General features: G+C 43.4%; 1 protein-coding gene across 2 annotated transcripts; it reads right to left on the bottom strand.

Moving 5' to 3' along the window:
* Nucleotides 1-275: 275 nt before the first annotated feature.
* VCAM1 (vascular cell adhesion molecule 1) lies at nt 276-10,477 on the bottom strand. 2 transcript variants are annotated; one of them, XM_083511119.1, is made up of 8 exons: nt 10,126-10,477; nt 8,461-8,736; nt 6,732-7,052; nt 5,207-5,473; nt 4,306-4,572; nt 3,909-4,013; nt 3,627-3,866; nt 276-2,264 (listed from the first exon to the last, which is right to left on the bottom strand). In XM_083511119.1, exons 1-8 carry the CDS (start codon nt 10,181-10,183, stop codon nt 2,104-2,106), a joined length of 1,695 nt encoding a protein of 564 aa, XP_083367245.1. In that variant the 5' UTR covers nt 10,184-10,477; the 3' UTR covers nt 276-2,103. The 2 variants fall into 2 exon arrangements, with proteins under 2 accessions (XP_083367245.1, XP_083367244.1); XM_083511118.1 differs by having other exon boundaries at nt 3,627-4,013; nt 10,126-10,475.
* Between the last annotated feature and the right edge of the window lie 4,646 nt (nt 10,478-15,123).

Here is a 15,123-nt window from a genome sequence, read left to right on the forward strand (position 1 = left end):
CTAGCTAATTTCCATTGATTGAGAGAGCTGCAGTGCTGAAGTCAGGTGTAGTTAAGCAAACCAAGGTTTACAGCAGAGCTGGGGTACCTTGGGCTCCACAGATGTTACTGAACTACAACTTCCATCCTCCCTAGACATTGGCCATGCTTGCTGGGGCTGATGGGAATTGGAGTCCAACAATATCTGGAAGGCTACAGGTTCCCTGTCCCCGGTTTACAGCAAACAACTAAACAATTCTACGAAATCTCGCAAGGGCCAAAAGAAAACAGCAACCCTTACAAAGCAAGGAAAAGGACATTTATTTACAAAGGTAATAACAACACATAAACTAGCTACAGAACTTTGGCTACGTTGCTGTTTAGCAGAACAACATTTTACAAATGGGAGTGGAGGTAATGTAAACAGGAATATTCTATTCACAGGATAAAAAAACTTTGGTGCTACAAACAGATTTAAATAATACTGTGCAAGACGTAAAAGTACCAAGAACATGAAATTGCAGGTGAGGGTGTCGAAAATCTTTTCAGAAGGACATATCATCACTCCACTGGGAATGAATTTCATGAGTGCTATTGTACAAGCTAATTTTTGTAAAATTACAGTTGAGAGCGTCCTTTAAAGTAGACATTAAAAGTCAGTTTTGTTGTTTTGTAGTTAGAATTTAGGGAGACAACACATGTTTTGAACTCCACTTAATATGAGTGGAGGACGTTCTACCATGTGATCATAAGCATATTTATTCAGATAAATATGCCCTATGAAGCGTGCATAGGATCGCAGCCTTAGTTTTATTCAGTCATAGAGAATGACGTCACAGAACATTGTCTACACACTACCATGTTGTGACAGTTTTAAACAAGCTTAACTGTTGCAGCTCCCCCCTCCCTAGATTCCTGGCATGGGTGCTGAGGAACATGTTAAGAATTCCACCTAGTCTTTCTCATAGAACTTCACTTTACACTGCTGTAGGTTCGTGAAACTACCAGATTGCATTGCTGAAAATGACGGAAAGGATTGGGTATGTATACAGACACGATGTCACGTTAGTTCAAATGTGTGGTGTGGATCTGCCCAACTGTAAGAAGTACAGTTTATTTCGATGGAAAGATTAAGCGTGTCTTTTAAAATAACCTCCACTGAAATCAGTGGGTCTTTAAAATCCCTAACTTCAGTTGGATTAGAGGGGCGGGGAACCCCACACACTGTAATAATACAAACTCACCAATCTTGCTTTCTGAACCATCCGGCAATTATTCCGCTATATGTGGAAGGAAATGCTTTGGCACAGAACTAATAGGGCCATGGGAAGTTTGGGCATTTCCCCCTCAGATCTGTGACTTTATAAAATATACGCTATTTCTAAGGATGGTCTAATGCTTCCAGGATTTCCTTCTGTGAAGGCAGTTCGAAAGCAAGCAATTGACCTTTTATTAATAGGTAACATCTGCCCCGCAGACAGAGGTGGATTTAGGGGTGCCTGAGTGGTTCAGTTCCATCGGGTGCAGAGCTTCGGGGGCACCACAACTATGATGTAGAATGAAATTATGGTGCTGAAATTTGAAACCCCACAGTCTGCCATTGACCACAGATCCCTTAACTTAGCTACCAAAAGATGTGAAGCTGTATATATCACATTTTAAAACCTTCAGGTAGGTAGCTGTGTTGGTCTGACACAGTCGAACTATATATTTAAAATAATAATAATTGTCCAGTGACACCTTAGAGACCAACTAAGTTTGTTCTTGGTATAAGCCTTTGTGTGCCTTCACACTTCTTCAGATACCTTGTCCTTCCACTAAGAATCTCAGGACAGCACCCATAGCCTCATCCCCATTTTCTCACTAAAACCACCTTGTGAGGTAGGTTAGCTTGAGAGAGTGACTGACCCCAGGGAGCCCAGCAAGATTAACGGCTGCGTAGGGACAAACCTGGGTCTCCCCAGTCCTAGCCCAACACACTTAACAACTACACCACGGTGATTCTCACGAAAGTGCGTACTTTTGGTTTATCACATTGAGTTATGATGAGGAAGTTCATCAAAGCAATGCACGACATTATCCGCCTGTTAATCTTGCAGAAAACATGTGGTTGCTCTTGCTCTGTTTATACTTTTGGTTTCAGGGAGTTCACCAGGCTGTAGGATCTGTTGATTTTCGCCTTCCGAAAAATGTAAATCAATAGGGCTGCCATGGGCCCGGCCGCCGTTGCTAACGAAGAAACAGCAATGATCACAGGAGTCACGTAATCTGGCTCTTCTATTCTCTCTGCAGAAGTCGGGGGGAAGATAAAGAAGTTGAGTGAAGTTGAGTTATTATATCAGTAGTGCTACCTTAAAGACAATACATCTTCACACAGAGTAGCCAATGTACTGCCCTACAGATGATGTTGGACTACAACTCCCATCATCCCTGACCTTTAGTCACGCTTGCTTTGGCTGATGGGAGTTGTAGTCCAACATCATGCAAAGTGTTCCATGTTGGTTAGCTCTGTCCTAACAAAATAATTCCCTTCCCTTCTGAATTTAACATCACTCTTGCTCCCTCCTCCAACTCAATTGTTTGCATCATTGTTAGGGATGGAGGAAAAATTCAATTTGGTACACCTTTATAAGTCAAATCTACAAAATTTGCACTTTCTGAAACAATATGTTCAATATGAATCCTTCAAAATCCACACCTATCCGAATATTGTGATGTAAATAATATTGACAAAAATGGATAGGCTAGGTCAAAAGTGTGCATAGAAATGAAGGTATTAGTAAAAATAACATACAAAAATGCAAATTGCTTGCAAAAATGTGCACATTAAAAGTGCAAGCAAAAAAGTGTTTGCTAAGAGAAATTCATGCTAAAATGGTGGTGAATTTTCTTGTGGATTTCTTTTAAAAAACACAAACACACAAATTGCTGCAAAATGTGGAGAACTGAATTTAAGACTGAAAACTGGAGAAACGGAGAGAACCAAAATGGACAGTTTCTTCCACTGCTAGATCTTCTTGAGTAAAGAGACATAATAAAACACCGAAACTGTTGCCGAAGACATGGTATTTCTGTTTTTCCTCCCATGGTTTAACTTCTTTGTCACTTTTGCTGTACTCTTTTTGACATGTCTTCAAAACATTTTTTGTTCAGACAAGCACATCCTGACACTTGGATGTTGTTCGGGTATCATGCTTCGTTTTTATTTTTATTATTAGTTTTAATCTATTTTTATTGAGGATCCTAATTTTTCTTGTAAACCACCTAGAGCTTATACTGCAACTAAGTACAGTGGTACTTTTGGATGCGAACGGGATCTGTTCCGGAGCCCCATTCACATCCTGAAGCGAACGTAACACGCAACTGCACATGCGCGGGTCGCGTTTTGCCGCTTCCGTGCATGCGTGTGACGTCATTTTGAGCGTCTGCGCTTGCGCAAGCGGCGAAACCCAGAAGTAACACGCTCCGTTACTTCTGGGTCACCGTGGAGCGCAACCCAAAAATATTCATCCCAAAGCTGCTTCAACCCGAGGTATGACTGTAGTTAGCTCTCTGGTTAACTCAGGTATTGATTGACTACAACTCCCATGATTGCCACATCTCTGGTGTGAGGATACAATAGTCGGGGAGGGGCAGTGAATTACTTACCTTTGACTATTCTGTCCTCTTCTGTACTGTTTCCAACATCATCAACTTTCACTGCGTACGTGATCGTATTGTTTCTGGATGCTGTATACGTTGTAAAGATTCTTCCGTTTGTGGTGAGGGAAGTTTCCTTTTCCAGATCCTCCCCTTTGCTGTCAGTCACTTGATGTTGAGTATTATAGGTTGTGCTCTTAATGGTGAAATCTTCCACCTCAGTAACAGTTTCAGTTTGATCTGTTAATGCTGGAGTGGAGGGTGACAATTCTGGAGTGGAGGGTGACAATTCTGGAGTGGAGGGTGACAATTCTGGAGTGGAGGGTGACAATTCTGAAGCAGTTGGTGACAATTCTGGAGTAGAATGTGACATTTCTGGAGTAGAGGGTGACAAGACTGGAGAAAAAGGGGGATATATTTAGTGGCATTCATAATCAATCCAGATAAAAAGGTTGAGTTACACTGTGCAAATACTGTCAAATCAAGAATCACATACATATCTCAACTTTTCAAATATTTGGCAAACATTTGAGCATTCAGAGCTGGGGAGTATTCCAGCACTAAAAACTGAAGAGAAGGATTTAGCAGGCAAGTTAATTTCATCTCTGCCCTTAACCAAAAGTGAAGAGCACACAATCTGGCCCTAGAAATCAAAGCTGAACTTGTTTCGCTGTAAACCTTTATTTACCTTGAACAATTATTTCCACAGTTCTGCTTTCTTTCCCAGCCACGTTAACTGCTTCACACTCATAAAGTCCCATAGCTTCTGCCTGTACGGCTTTTATGGTTAAAGTAGCACCTTCCAAAATGAGCCGAGAGCCTCCGTTCAAAAGCTGCTTTTTCCAGAAAACATTTGGGGTGGGACTCCCATAGGTGGAACAAGTCAGAGTTACGGTGTCTCCTTCCTTCACTGTGTTAGAAGGCGCAGCGACAATCCTTGTATTCCTTGGTCCATCTAGAAAACAAAATGCAAAAAGGATGCATTTTATCCAAGCCTTGACTAAAGATGTGAGGTGTGTTCTGCAGATACCCTGGCTGGTCTCAAGACAAACCTCACAACCTTAGCCCCACAGCTGGAATATGGAGATTTGTTTTTTCATTTATCTATTTCATTTATTTACACCACACGCTTCAAAGCAAAAGCTTTCACGAAGCAGCTTATGCTAACATCAGCGCTTTCCAGAACACGAAGGTCTTCTGCTAAACACATCTGAAGGCAAGAAGAGGGGCGCTTGGTCTGTCTTGACCTGTCTTACAGGGCAAGGGCACTCGGAAATGTAATACCGACACCGTTCTGCACTGTGAGAAGGCAGAGAGCGGGGCAGGCAGAGATACAAAGTCCACCCTCTTCCAGGGCCAACAGACACCACCTGCCCTGTAAGAAGGAAGAGAGGACTTGGGGAGAGGGCTGTTTGTGTTTGTTTGTGTTTTTATTTTTATCTGCCAGAGAGTCAATGGGCGAATCGCAAAACTGGAGAGCTCTAAAACTCAGTTTGGGTGCCTCAGCAGAAAGGCAGCATATAAATTCATTGAGTAAATAACAAATAAATAAAATAGATGCTAAGTATTGCTTATTTATTCAAACTTACATTCCACACTTAGTGTTTTTGCCCTTTTGACTTTCCCAAACTCATTCTCTGCTTCACACTCGTAGTCTCCTACATCATCAGGAGTCACTCTAGGGATGTGGACGACTCCATCCTTGCTATCAAGGACCACTTTTTCACTGGCTGATTTCCTCCTTATGGTGACCTTGGCAGCAGGGTTGCCCTTTGCAAAGCACTGCAAAGTAACACTTTCTCCTTCCTTAACTGACCCAGCAGGAAGGATGGAGAAGTCTGGAAGTCTGGGGGCATCTACGAGAGGAGAAACAACCACATTGCAAGCCTGTCATTAGTGTACGTTGTTAAATGTCAGTTCAGTAAGTTTATTGTGCTAGCCAAAAGCTCTGACCATTACATTATAGTGTACAAAATTCAAACATAGCAACAATACAACCAACACCAATAATATAGAGGAAAGAAAAATCAGATTAAATTTCTGCATCTCCAAAATAGATCATAGCAATATCATCTAACTCTTTCCAGTTTTAATTTTCCTTTTGCAGCCAGTGCCAAAAGATCTACTTCGTGTGTCACAAAGCATTAGTGTCTCTCAGAAGAAATTGATCCGTATGTATTATTGCTTCCCTATGGTTTATTTATTTTCTTTACTTATCAAAATGTACTCATTGCTTAATTGTAGTAAAAACCAGCAAGTGGTTTACATTAAACAACGGCCAAATCAAGAGCCAAAATGGGATAGATCTATTATTACAGTCATACCTCTGGTTACGAACTTAATTCGTTCTGGAGGTCCATTCTTAACCTGAAACCATTCTTAACCTGAGGTACCACTTTAGCTAATGGGGCCTCCCGCTGCTGCTCTACTGCTGACACGCGATTTCTGTTCTCATCCTGAGGTAAAGTTCTTAACTACTTCCAGGATAGTGGAGTCTGTAACCCAAAGTGTTTGTAACCCGAGGTACCACTGTATTATTAACCCAACAGGCCTTTTTTCAGCAAGGTTGTTCCCCTGTGTCACTAAATTTGTCACACACTACAGTGGACACGGGTGGTGTTGTGGTCTAAACCACAGAGCCTAGGGCTTGCTGATCAGAAGGTCGGCGGTTTGAATCGCCGCAACGGGGTGAGCTGCCGTTGTTCGGTCCCAGCTCCTAGCAGCTCAAAACCACGTCAAGGTGCAAGTAGATAAATGGGTACTGCTCTGGCGGGAAGATAAACGGCATTTCCGTGCACTGCTCTGGTTCGCCAGAAGTGGCTTAGTCATGCTGGCCACCTGACCCGGAAGCTGTCTGCAGACAAACGCTGGCTCCCAAAGTCTATAGAGCGAGATGAGAGTGCAACCCCAGAGTCATCTGTGACTGGGCCTAATGGTCAGGGGTACCTTTACCTTTACCTTTACCTTTACAGTGTGTGAAAATGAAAACTAAGTCACATCCACACTGATGATGATGATGATGATGGGATAATTAATCAGTGCTGCACCCTAGGTCTTGATTCTCTCCTGTACATATAATGTATCCCTGAAGACCAATTGTCTCAATTTACTTACAGTTAACATGCAGTATTTGTGTTGTTTTCCTCGCCTTGGGCTCAAACTCCATCTCATCAATTGGCAGTTCAGCTCTGCATGTGACTTCTTTCCCATTATCATCTTCACTGGGAGTAAACGTCATGCTTGCACTTTTCGTCTCGACAGATTTGATAAGGGGTTCTCGGGAAAACTCTGTCATCCGACGAACCTCCCCTTCTATCTCCAAGTAGATCTCCAGCCGATAAGCGGGATACACTTTAGGAACACGGCAGGTGATAGTGGCTGGTTCCCCCAGAATAAGCGGCTGGCTGATCTCTATAACAGGATCACTGGGGAATGCTAGAAATAGGACACAGAAGGAGAAAAGGTTACTCGAGAGAGGCTCAAAGTGGAATGACTGCATGTTGTGCACACACCCTAAATTCAGGTTTCTGGTGTTTTGAGTATGATCTGCTTCTCAAGTTAAGACCTATCACGGCTGAAGGAAAACTGAAGCAGCAGTGAGGGGGTTTTCATATGTGAATTCTTCCCTTGACAGAAAGAACTTGCCAAATTCTGCATGTTTGTTGAACAAGTACTCATTCAGCTGCATCTAAATATGAAGGACCCACTTGCTTCCGTGTATTTAGAAAGCAACAAGGAAAATTTCTACAATGTATTTTAAATTATAATGGCTCCATCTGTACAGTGGGACCTTGGTTCTTGAACTTAATCCGTTCCGGGAGTCTGTTCGACACCTGAAACCATTTGAAAACCAAGGGGTGGCTTCCGATTGGCTGCAGGACGTTTGGCTTCCAAAAAAGTTTGCAAACCGGAACACTTACTTCTTGGGTTTTCAGCGTTCGGGAGCCAAGCCATTTGAGTACCAAGGTACCATTGTACTGGGGAGTCGTCCCCCCTCACCGACAATATTCAATCGGAAACTCTTCAAGAGCTTGACTGTGCTCTGTTCACCTCCTGCTCACTTCAATGAGGCTTAAGCAGGTGGATTTCCATGGAGATTTTGTTCAACACAACCTATTCAGTATGTTAATGCACGCTGCAGAGAAAGCAGGTAATGGGAAGCTTTTTCTTCCTCTCACACAATACTAGAACTCAGGGCCATCTAATGGGCAACCTCACATATAAATCACTGCAGTGTTGGAAGTGGGAGGTTATTAGAGCAAGGAACATAGAACTGTAGAATTGGAAGGGATCCTGAGCAACATCTGGTACAACCCCCTGCAATACAGGAACATGCAGCTGTCCCATATGGGGTTTGAACCTGCAACCTTGCCGTTATCAGCACCACACGCTAACCAGCTGAGCTATAATGGTAGCAAGGCTCTTTGTGTCCAGATAGGGCTGCAGGTCGTAGATCAGCCAAAACTAATAAAAGACACTTCATGCCTCAAAGAGCGACTTCATATACAGCGCTGGGTCCAAAATTGCTTAACTGAACTTTTTTGAGGAGGGGGTGCAGGCCCCTCACCCCAGGAGAATGCTACTCAATTTATTCACACTGTATAAACTGGTGTGCAACCTTTCTCTGTAATCTGGGTTGTCTTGAGCAAAACAAACAAATCCAGAAACGAGCACAGATCAAATGAGACACACGTAGAACAATGAACATGTAAAATCCTGGATCTAGACCATGGGAAAAGCAAGGTGCAACTAAAACAGAGAAAACAAATCGGCGCCAAGGATTATAGTTATTAGTAGGTTGAAATGTGATTGTTTCAGAGGGTTGTGCAGGAATGCTACTTACAGTAAATGTCAATTTGCACCCTCTGTTGTTTCCTGACCTCCCCACATCTAGTGTTGCAGAGATATTCGTGCTCGTTTTCAAAGCCAACCTTCATCGTTAAGACTGAGCTGCTTCCCCGTTGGCTCACATTTGCACCTAACGGGAAGTCAAGTTGGGTCCTCCAGGAAAAAGTGGGGCGATCACAACCAGTTGTGTTGCACCATAGCACCAGGTCTTCACCGATCTGTGCGGCAACTTGGTGGCCGGGCACAATGTCCTCCACCTCAAATGCTTTAGCTGAAAGAAGAGGGAAAGAAACAGGGTCAATCTCTTTAATTCAGTTAGGCTTTATATTTTCCTCTAATGGCATTCCCCACCATATAGGCAATATCTAAATCCGTCAGACTGTCTATTCTCAACAAGTCATCTCCAGCCCAGACCCCATTGAATTAGATGGCACATTCTACCAAGCAAGCACACACAACTGTCTAAGCAAATACTGAACTGAGTTTCAGATGTCTGGGTTTAAATCTACAATTGTGACAGTTTATAAACCTATACAAATTTATGCTTGCTGGCAACCTAAAATCCATCTGTCACCAACTGATTTGAACAGCCAACAGCAGGTGAATTATTGCCCCAAAGGCCTTGTTTAATTCATTTCACTTGACCTGTTTAATACACAAGTTGATTTTGCATATACAACTGTAACAGCATTTATAAAATTGCATGATCTGTACATAAGTACTTGGGCAGGAATTCCAATGTAAAATTACCTGGCTGGGAATATGCCCCATTGAACTCAGCAAGATTTAGGCTGCAATCCTAACCTCACTTTCAATAGGACTTACTTCTGAGTAGATATTTTTAACAGACATGGCTACCTACTTCAAGTAAGTCTTACTGAATTCTGGGGAAAGAATTTGTGCTATTTATGAGTAAACACAGGCAGGATCAGACTGTCAGCACAATCTTATGCATGAAGTCACTAATTCTCAGGAGTAGGGATGGAGGAGAAATTTTGTTCTGTTCATATTTAAAGCTGAAGCAAATTCACGCTTTCCAAAAAAAAAATGTGTGCAGCTCTCCTTCAAAATTCACACTTACTTGAATTTTGCAATACAGTTCACCGAACAAAAAATTGCATATTTTGTGGGAAAGTGTGCATAATAATTAATATATTGGTGAAAAGAACTTAATTGCTTCCAACAAAGCATATGTTAGTTAAAACAGAAATTCACACTAAAGTGCAAAATGTGGATAACTGGAAAAATGATAAACAGGGATAACCAAAATGGACTGATCCACCTCCACTCAGAAGTAAGTTCCACTGCAGGTTTTACTCTCAAATAAGGATTAGGACTACCCCGTTATTAAGGGGCTTCTTCTGCACCTAAATAATTTAGATTTATCATTGAAATTTCTTCCTTGCACCAGTGATGCTATTTTCCTGAAACCATTCATTTATAAGGTAACAGTTTAAGTGTCTCATACTACTAGACGGAGCATGCAATTTTTAAAAACACGCCTCACATCAAACAAACTACAACTGTATGTTTATTTTCTGAAGTGAAGGGCACGGTGGGTAGGCAAAGCCGAAACTCAACAGATAGCAATGTTAGTATATATCTAAAAGCACAGAATTCCCGCCTCCTGAAAAATACCAAAGCAAAGCACAAAACTCACAAGTTAGGACAGCCATAAGTAAAAGCGCCGTCAACGCTGACGAAGTTCCTCTTGACATTTGGCTGCCTTTCGTCTTAAACTGATATCGAGAGGGAAAAGGAAACCAGTCTCAAAACCTTGATGCTGCTCCTTCTGAAGTGAAAGCCGAGGCTTTTGAAAGTATTGGCTCCGAGAGGGAAAGCAGTGTGAGGAAACTCCATCTCTTTCTTTTTATATACAGTGAAGGAGGGGTTGGCTGTGGGGAAGGGGTGAGGTGGGCAAGACAAAGTTGGAATTTCCATGCCGGGAAACCCCATAAAGCAAGAGTGAAAAGTGAAACCCCCCCTCAGTGAGGAGTGGACTTGGAGTCGCTCCCTGGGCTTGACTCCCTCTACTGCTTCCTGAGCTATATTTCGTTTCTCATAAAAAAAAACCAAAACCCTGACAACAGCATGAAAGAAAAACAAGAGGTTCTCTGTCAAGAAGGGAGTTGGGGAAGGGAGGAAGAGAGAGAGAAAGGAAGAGCAAATAAATTTAAGTGCAGGAGAAAAATGAAAATCTAACAGGAAGGAATTTTAGGGCTCGTACTACTGGGGGGAAATGGTGAAGAAAAAGCATTAGGTAAAGGTAAAGGGACCCCTGACCATTAGGTCCAGTCGTGACCGACTCTGGGGTTGCGGTGCTCATCTCGCTTTATTAGCTGAGGGAGCCGGCGTACAGCTTCCGGGTCATGTGGCCAGCATGACTAAGCCGCTTCTGGTGAACCAGAGGAGCGCATGGAAACGCCGTTTACCTTCCTGCCGGAGTGGTACCTATTTATCTACTTGCACTTTGATGTGCTTTCAAACTGCTAGGTTGGCAGGAGCACGGACCGAGCAACGGGCGCTCACCCCGTCGCGGGGATTCGAACCGCCGACCTTCTGATCGGCAAGTCCTAGCCTCTGTGGTTTAACCCACAGCACCACCCATGTCCTGCTGTGTGAAAAAGTGTTAAATGACCCTAAATGGCTTCAAGCGCAACATATACAGGACTTTAAGTGAGCCTCTTTCTTTCTCACTCGGTTCTAGTAACCCCCCAAAAAACCCCCTTGCAAAGAGGGAATGAGAACACTGGCCAACCTTACAGGGCTGTTGTAACAATTCTTATATTAAGGTTCCCATTTTTATTTGCTTTACTGGCTCACGGTCCTTTGATCTGTCAGGCTGAAGGCCTGATCTGTACTCATTAGCAAAGGGGTGGACAATCTTTGTAAGGCTGAGGACCACAGTCCTTTCTGGGCAACCTCCCAGGGGCCACATCTCAGAGCTGGGCAGGGCCAGAGGCAGAGCACCAAATGTTACTTGTGTTACATTTGCCTAGCTTCTGCGCCGACTTCTCTCATCCATCCAGTCATGCAAGACTTCAAGGGCACATTGCAGCCAGGCAAAAACACCAAAGGACAGTGCAAAGTAGTAACAGTCAGGTGTGTGGCCTGAGGAATCGAGGTGGGGCTTGAGAGATTTCCAAGGGCCAGATAGAGGGTCACATTTGGCCCCTGAGCCTGAGGTCCTCCACCCTTGTGTTCCTCCCCTCGTCACTCCTTTATTTAATTACTTTTAGGATTTAGCCCTGATGAGGCATCTTACATGACAAAATATAAAATACCGTTGTTAAAAAACCAGTTTTAAAACTGAAGCTTAAAAACATTCCATGAATGTGGCCATGAATAATTTCAATAAATATCCCCTTAAAAATATCCCACAATGTACTTGCTGAGTCCTTGCCTGCACTTGTTTGTGATCTTCTTTCCCCCAATAATATTTTATTAAGTTTCAACATTTTCAACATATACAATCCAATACACAATTATGTTTTTTTCTCTTATTTTCGTCAACTTCCCATCCTGTTTTCCAGGGAGTTGTTGTTTCTCCCTTCTATCTATTAAATCATAACCCACAGTGCTATAATCTAATTACTTCTGTCACTCATAGCTCAAATCCTGCTCACGAGTTCATCATACTATTATATTTCTTTAAGTAGTATGAAAAAAGGCACCTGTTCTTTCATAAAACGCTCATCATTAGATTATCTTAATTTTGCTGTTAATTTTGCCAGTTCTGCATGGTCCATTATCTTGCTTAGTTCCCCACCCTCGTATGAGCAGGTGATAGCAGGGCCGGCCCCTCCATGAGGCAGACTGAGGCAACTGGCTCAGGCGGCAGAATCCAAAAGGCGCCACTACAGGCAAACCACCCATCCTGTTGTCACTGGAGAAGCGAGGAGAAGTGGTTGTGGTGGCTTCCGGGTTCGAGCGAGATCTTGCAGGAGCCCTCGTAAGTGAGGGGTTTGGTAGGGGCGGACCACACCTTCCTGTTTTGCCTCCGGCGGCGAAACAGGATAGGCAGGTGACAGTTTTCCTTATGTGAAAAAAAAAGCTATTTCTTTTGCAAACTCAGGCAGCAGGAAAACAAGGCAGGTCCTTTTGTTTTCTGGTTCGTTGCAACTAGAGATGCGTGTAATGCACTTTGAGCTTCACAGAAGCTCTGTATAATTCCTAAGGACTATCAATGTGGCATGCACTTGCAAGGGAATTTGACAAGCCGTTTCGCTCCAAAACTTTGTTCACCATTGAAGCATTTGAGAAAGGAGCCAATGTGTTATGTACTGAAGTTCTCACCCTGGGCCAGCAGGGGGATACTGTAGATAGTTTTCACTCAGGTCCACATATGCAAATAAGGGATGGAAAGTGACGTTCAGTGATTGGATAGTTACAGAAAGTGGTTACTGTTGCGTTCTAGTGGAGCTCTATATAAGCAGGCTGGCTGAACCCTTCAGTTCTGTTCTGTTCTGGCTGTGAATAAACAAGAGCTGTTTGAAGAATCACTGTGTCATCTGATATGTTCACCCACAACTTAACACAATGTGGTGCAAAGGCTAGCGGGCTGGATTAGATCAGGGTTTGAATCCCTATTTAGCCATGAAGTACACTGGCTTCGTGGGTGTTTTCTCTCTGCATCTTTTGGGGTTCTGTACACCACCAAGCCTCTTGAGCTTGCAGATTGTAAGGTCAGCAGTTCGAATCCACGTGACAAGATGAGCTCCTGTCTCTTTGTCCCAGCTGCTGCCAATCTAGCCATCTGAAAGTATACCAGCATGAATAGATAAATAGGTACCACTGTGGTGGGAAGGTAAACAGTGTTTCAGTGCACTCTGGCACTTGTTACGGTGTCCCGTTGCACCAGAAGCAGTTTAGTCATGCAGGCCACATGACCCAGAAAGCTGTCTGTGGACAAACACCGGCTCCCTCGGCCTGCAAAGCTAGATGAACGCCACACCCCATTGTTGAAGTCCACTGGACTTAACCATCCAGGGGTCCTTTACCTTTTACTTTTACTTATACAGACACCATCCCCATGTCATCCCTGTCCCACACTTTTTGTCAGTGTGACGCTGGAATGGTTATAATCCATTTTGTGCCAAAGGGGCACTTCTCAAGCACTTCCATGTGTGCACAGAGCTCAGTTTCCCCTTCTTGGGGCAGACCTATTGACTTTGCATAGCTGTGCTCCTCTTCCTCACTATGTAAATAACCTATGTATGACTAAAAATAGTCAAAACAGGAAGCTGTGCAGTGACGAAGATGCCTTCGTATGTGGACATGCGCTATATCTTTTCTGTATATCAGTAGATCACTGCCCCGGTTTCTTTCAAAGGACAGGGAATTAAAATAAATGAATAAATGCACATTGAAGGGGCAGTAATAGAGAACACCGTTGCACACTAGTTTGAAAGGGCCCTGGCAATATTCTAGATGTTCTCACCAACCCACCTGGGTTAAGCCCTCTCTCTCAGCCCACACAATGGGACAGAAGAACAGGTTATGCTTGCTGACCTGAGTTTCTGATGTAAAGGATGGAATAGAATTGTAAGGAATAAATATAGAAAAATGCCACACCAAAATTGTCATTCCCCAGTACCCCTGCTCCCCACCCCCAGTCCATAATAGTTGTAGAAATTGGCCACAGGTTATATTTTAAAGAGATAAACAAGAGATATCATAAAGGGTAGAAACACAAGAGATTGACTTTAATTACCTTAGAAAAGCTGGTAACTAAAGCTCTTTCACTCTTTTACCAAAGTAATCTGTGATTTTATTTCTCTATCCTCTAGTGGCCTAGCAGGGATTGCCATAGCCAAATAATTGAAAGGGATTTTTGTTATTGTTGTTGCTCCTAATTCCAGGAAGGGACTTTAAAAGAAAATTCCTTTAATCCAGACTTGGGTGGCCCTCCGAGTGGAAACAATGGGGTGACTTCAAAATTCAGAAACAGAATGGAACCAGGAAATGAAGCTGTCTGAAGGAAACCGAAACTAAATGAGAGTTTTCCACCTCGGTAGACAGAGCAGAAATCTGAATCATTTAACTTTACTCTGCATTTTGCGTGCTGAGGTCCCCCAAAACATCCCTACCCCAATAACTCACACATTACACATAATTTTTGTTTAAGTTTTTTGGCATAATTTTGGCCACAACTTTATTAAACATACAAGATGTGAGTGGTTGCTTAGGCATTGGTTATGACTATCTGTCCGTCCCCGTCCCCCCCCCCCCGCCTTGGGAACAGAACTGACTCCCGGATTCCAGCGAAAGCCAGTGTGGGGAAACAAGATCGGGGATAACTGGAGCTGCGACACAGACCCTCAGCTTCTCCCCGCATGCTCCCAGGGGCTTACGCGGCCCAAACCCGATTCCAGGGGTTTGGACGAAAGGATGGTAAGCCCCTGAATTCCTTTAACGGAATTCCCTTGCAGCAGCAGCATTAGAGGGGCTGGCCCAGCCAATCCATACCCCTCCTCCAACCAATTTAAACCAATGCCTAACCGCCAACCTTACAAGTTGTGACGATTTGCTACGCAGTAGGCAAAAAACCAAATGGCACCCACTAATCAGCCAGATGGCAAAATTCCTACCGGGCCCCTGCCCCAAAGCAGACGACCCCACCATGACAGGCATAAGAAGGTCAAAGCACAAGCCCAAA

Source organism: Podarcis liolepis (assembly GCF_965112155.1).
Source record: "Podarcis liolepis genome assembly, chromosome: 6".
Taxonomy (NCBI): Eukaryota; Metazoa; Chordata; class Lepidosauria; order Squamata; family Lacertidae; genus Podarcis; species Podarcis liolepis.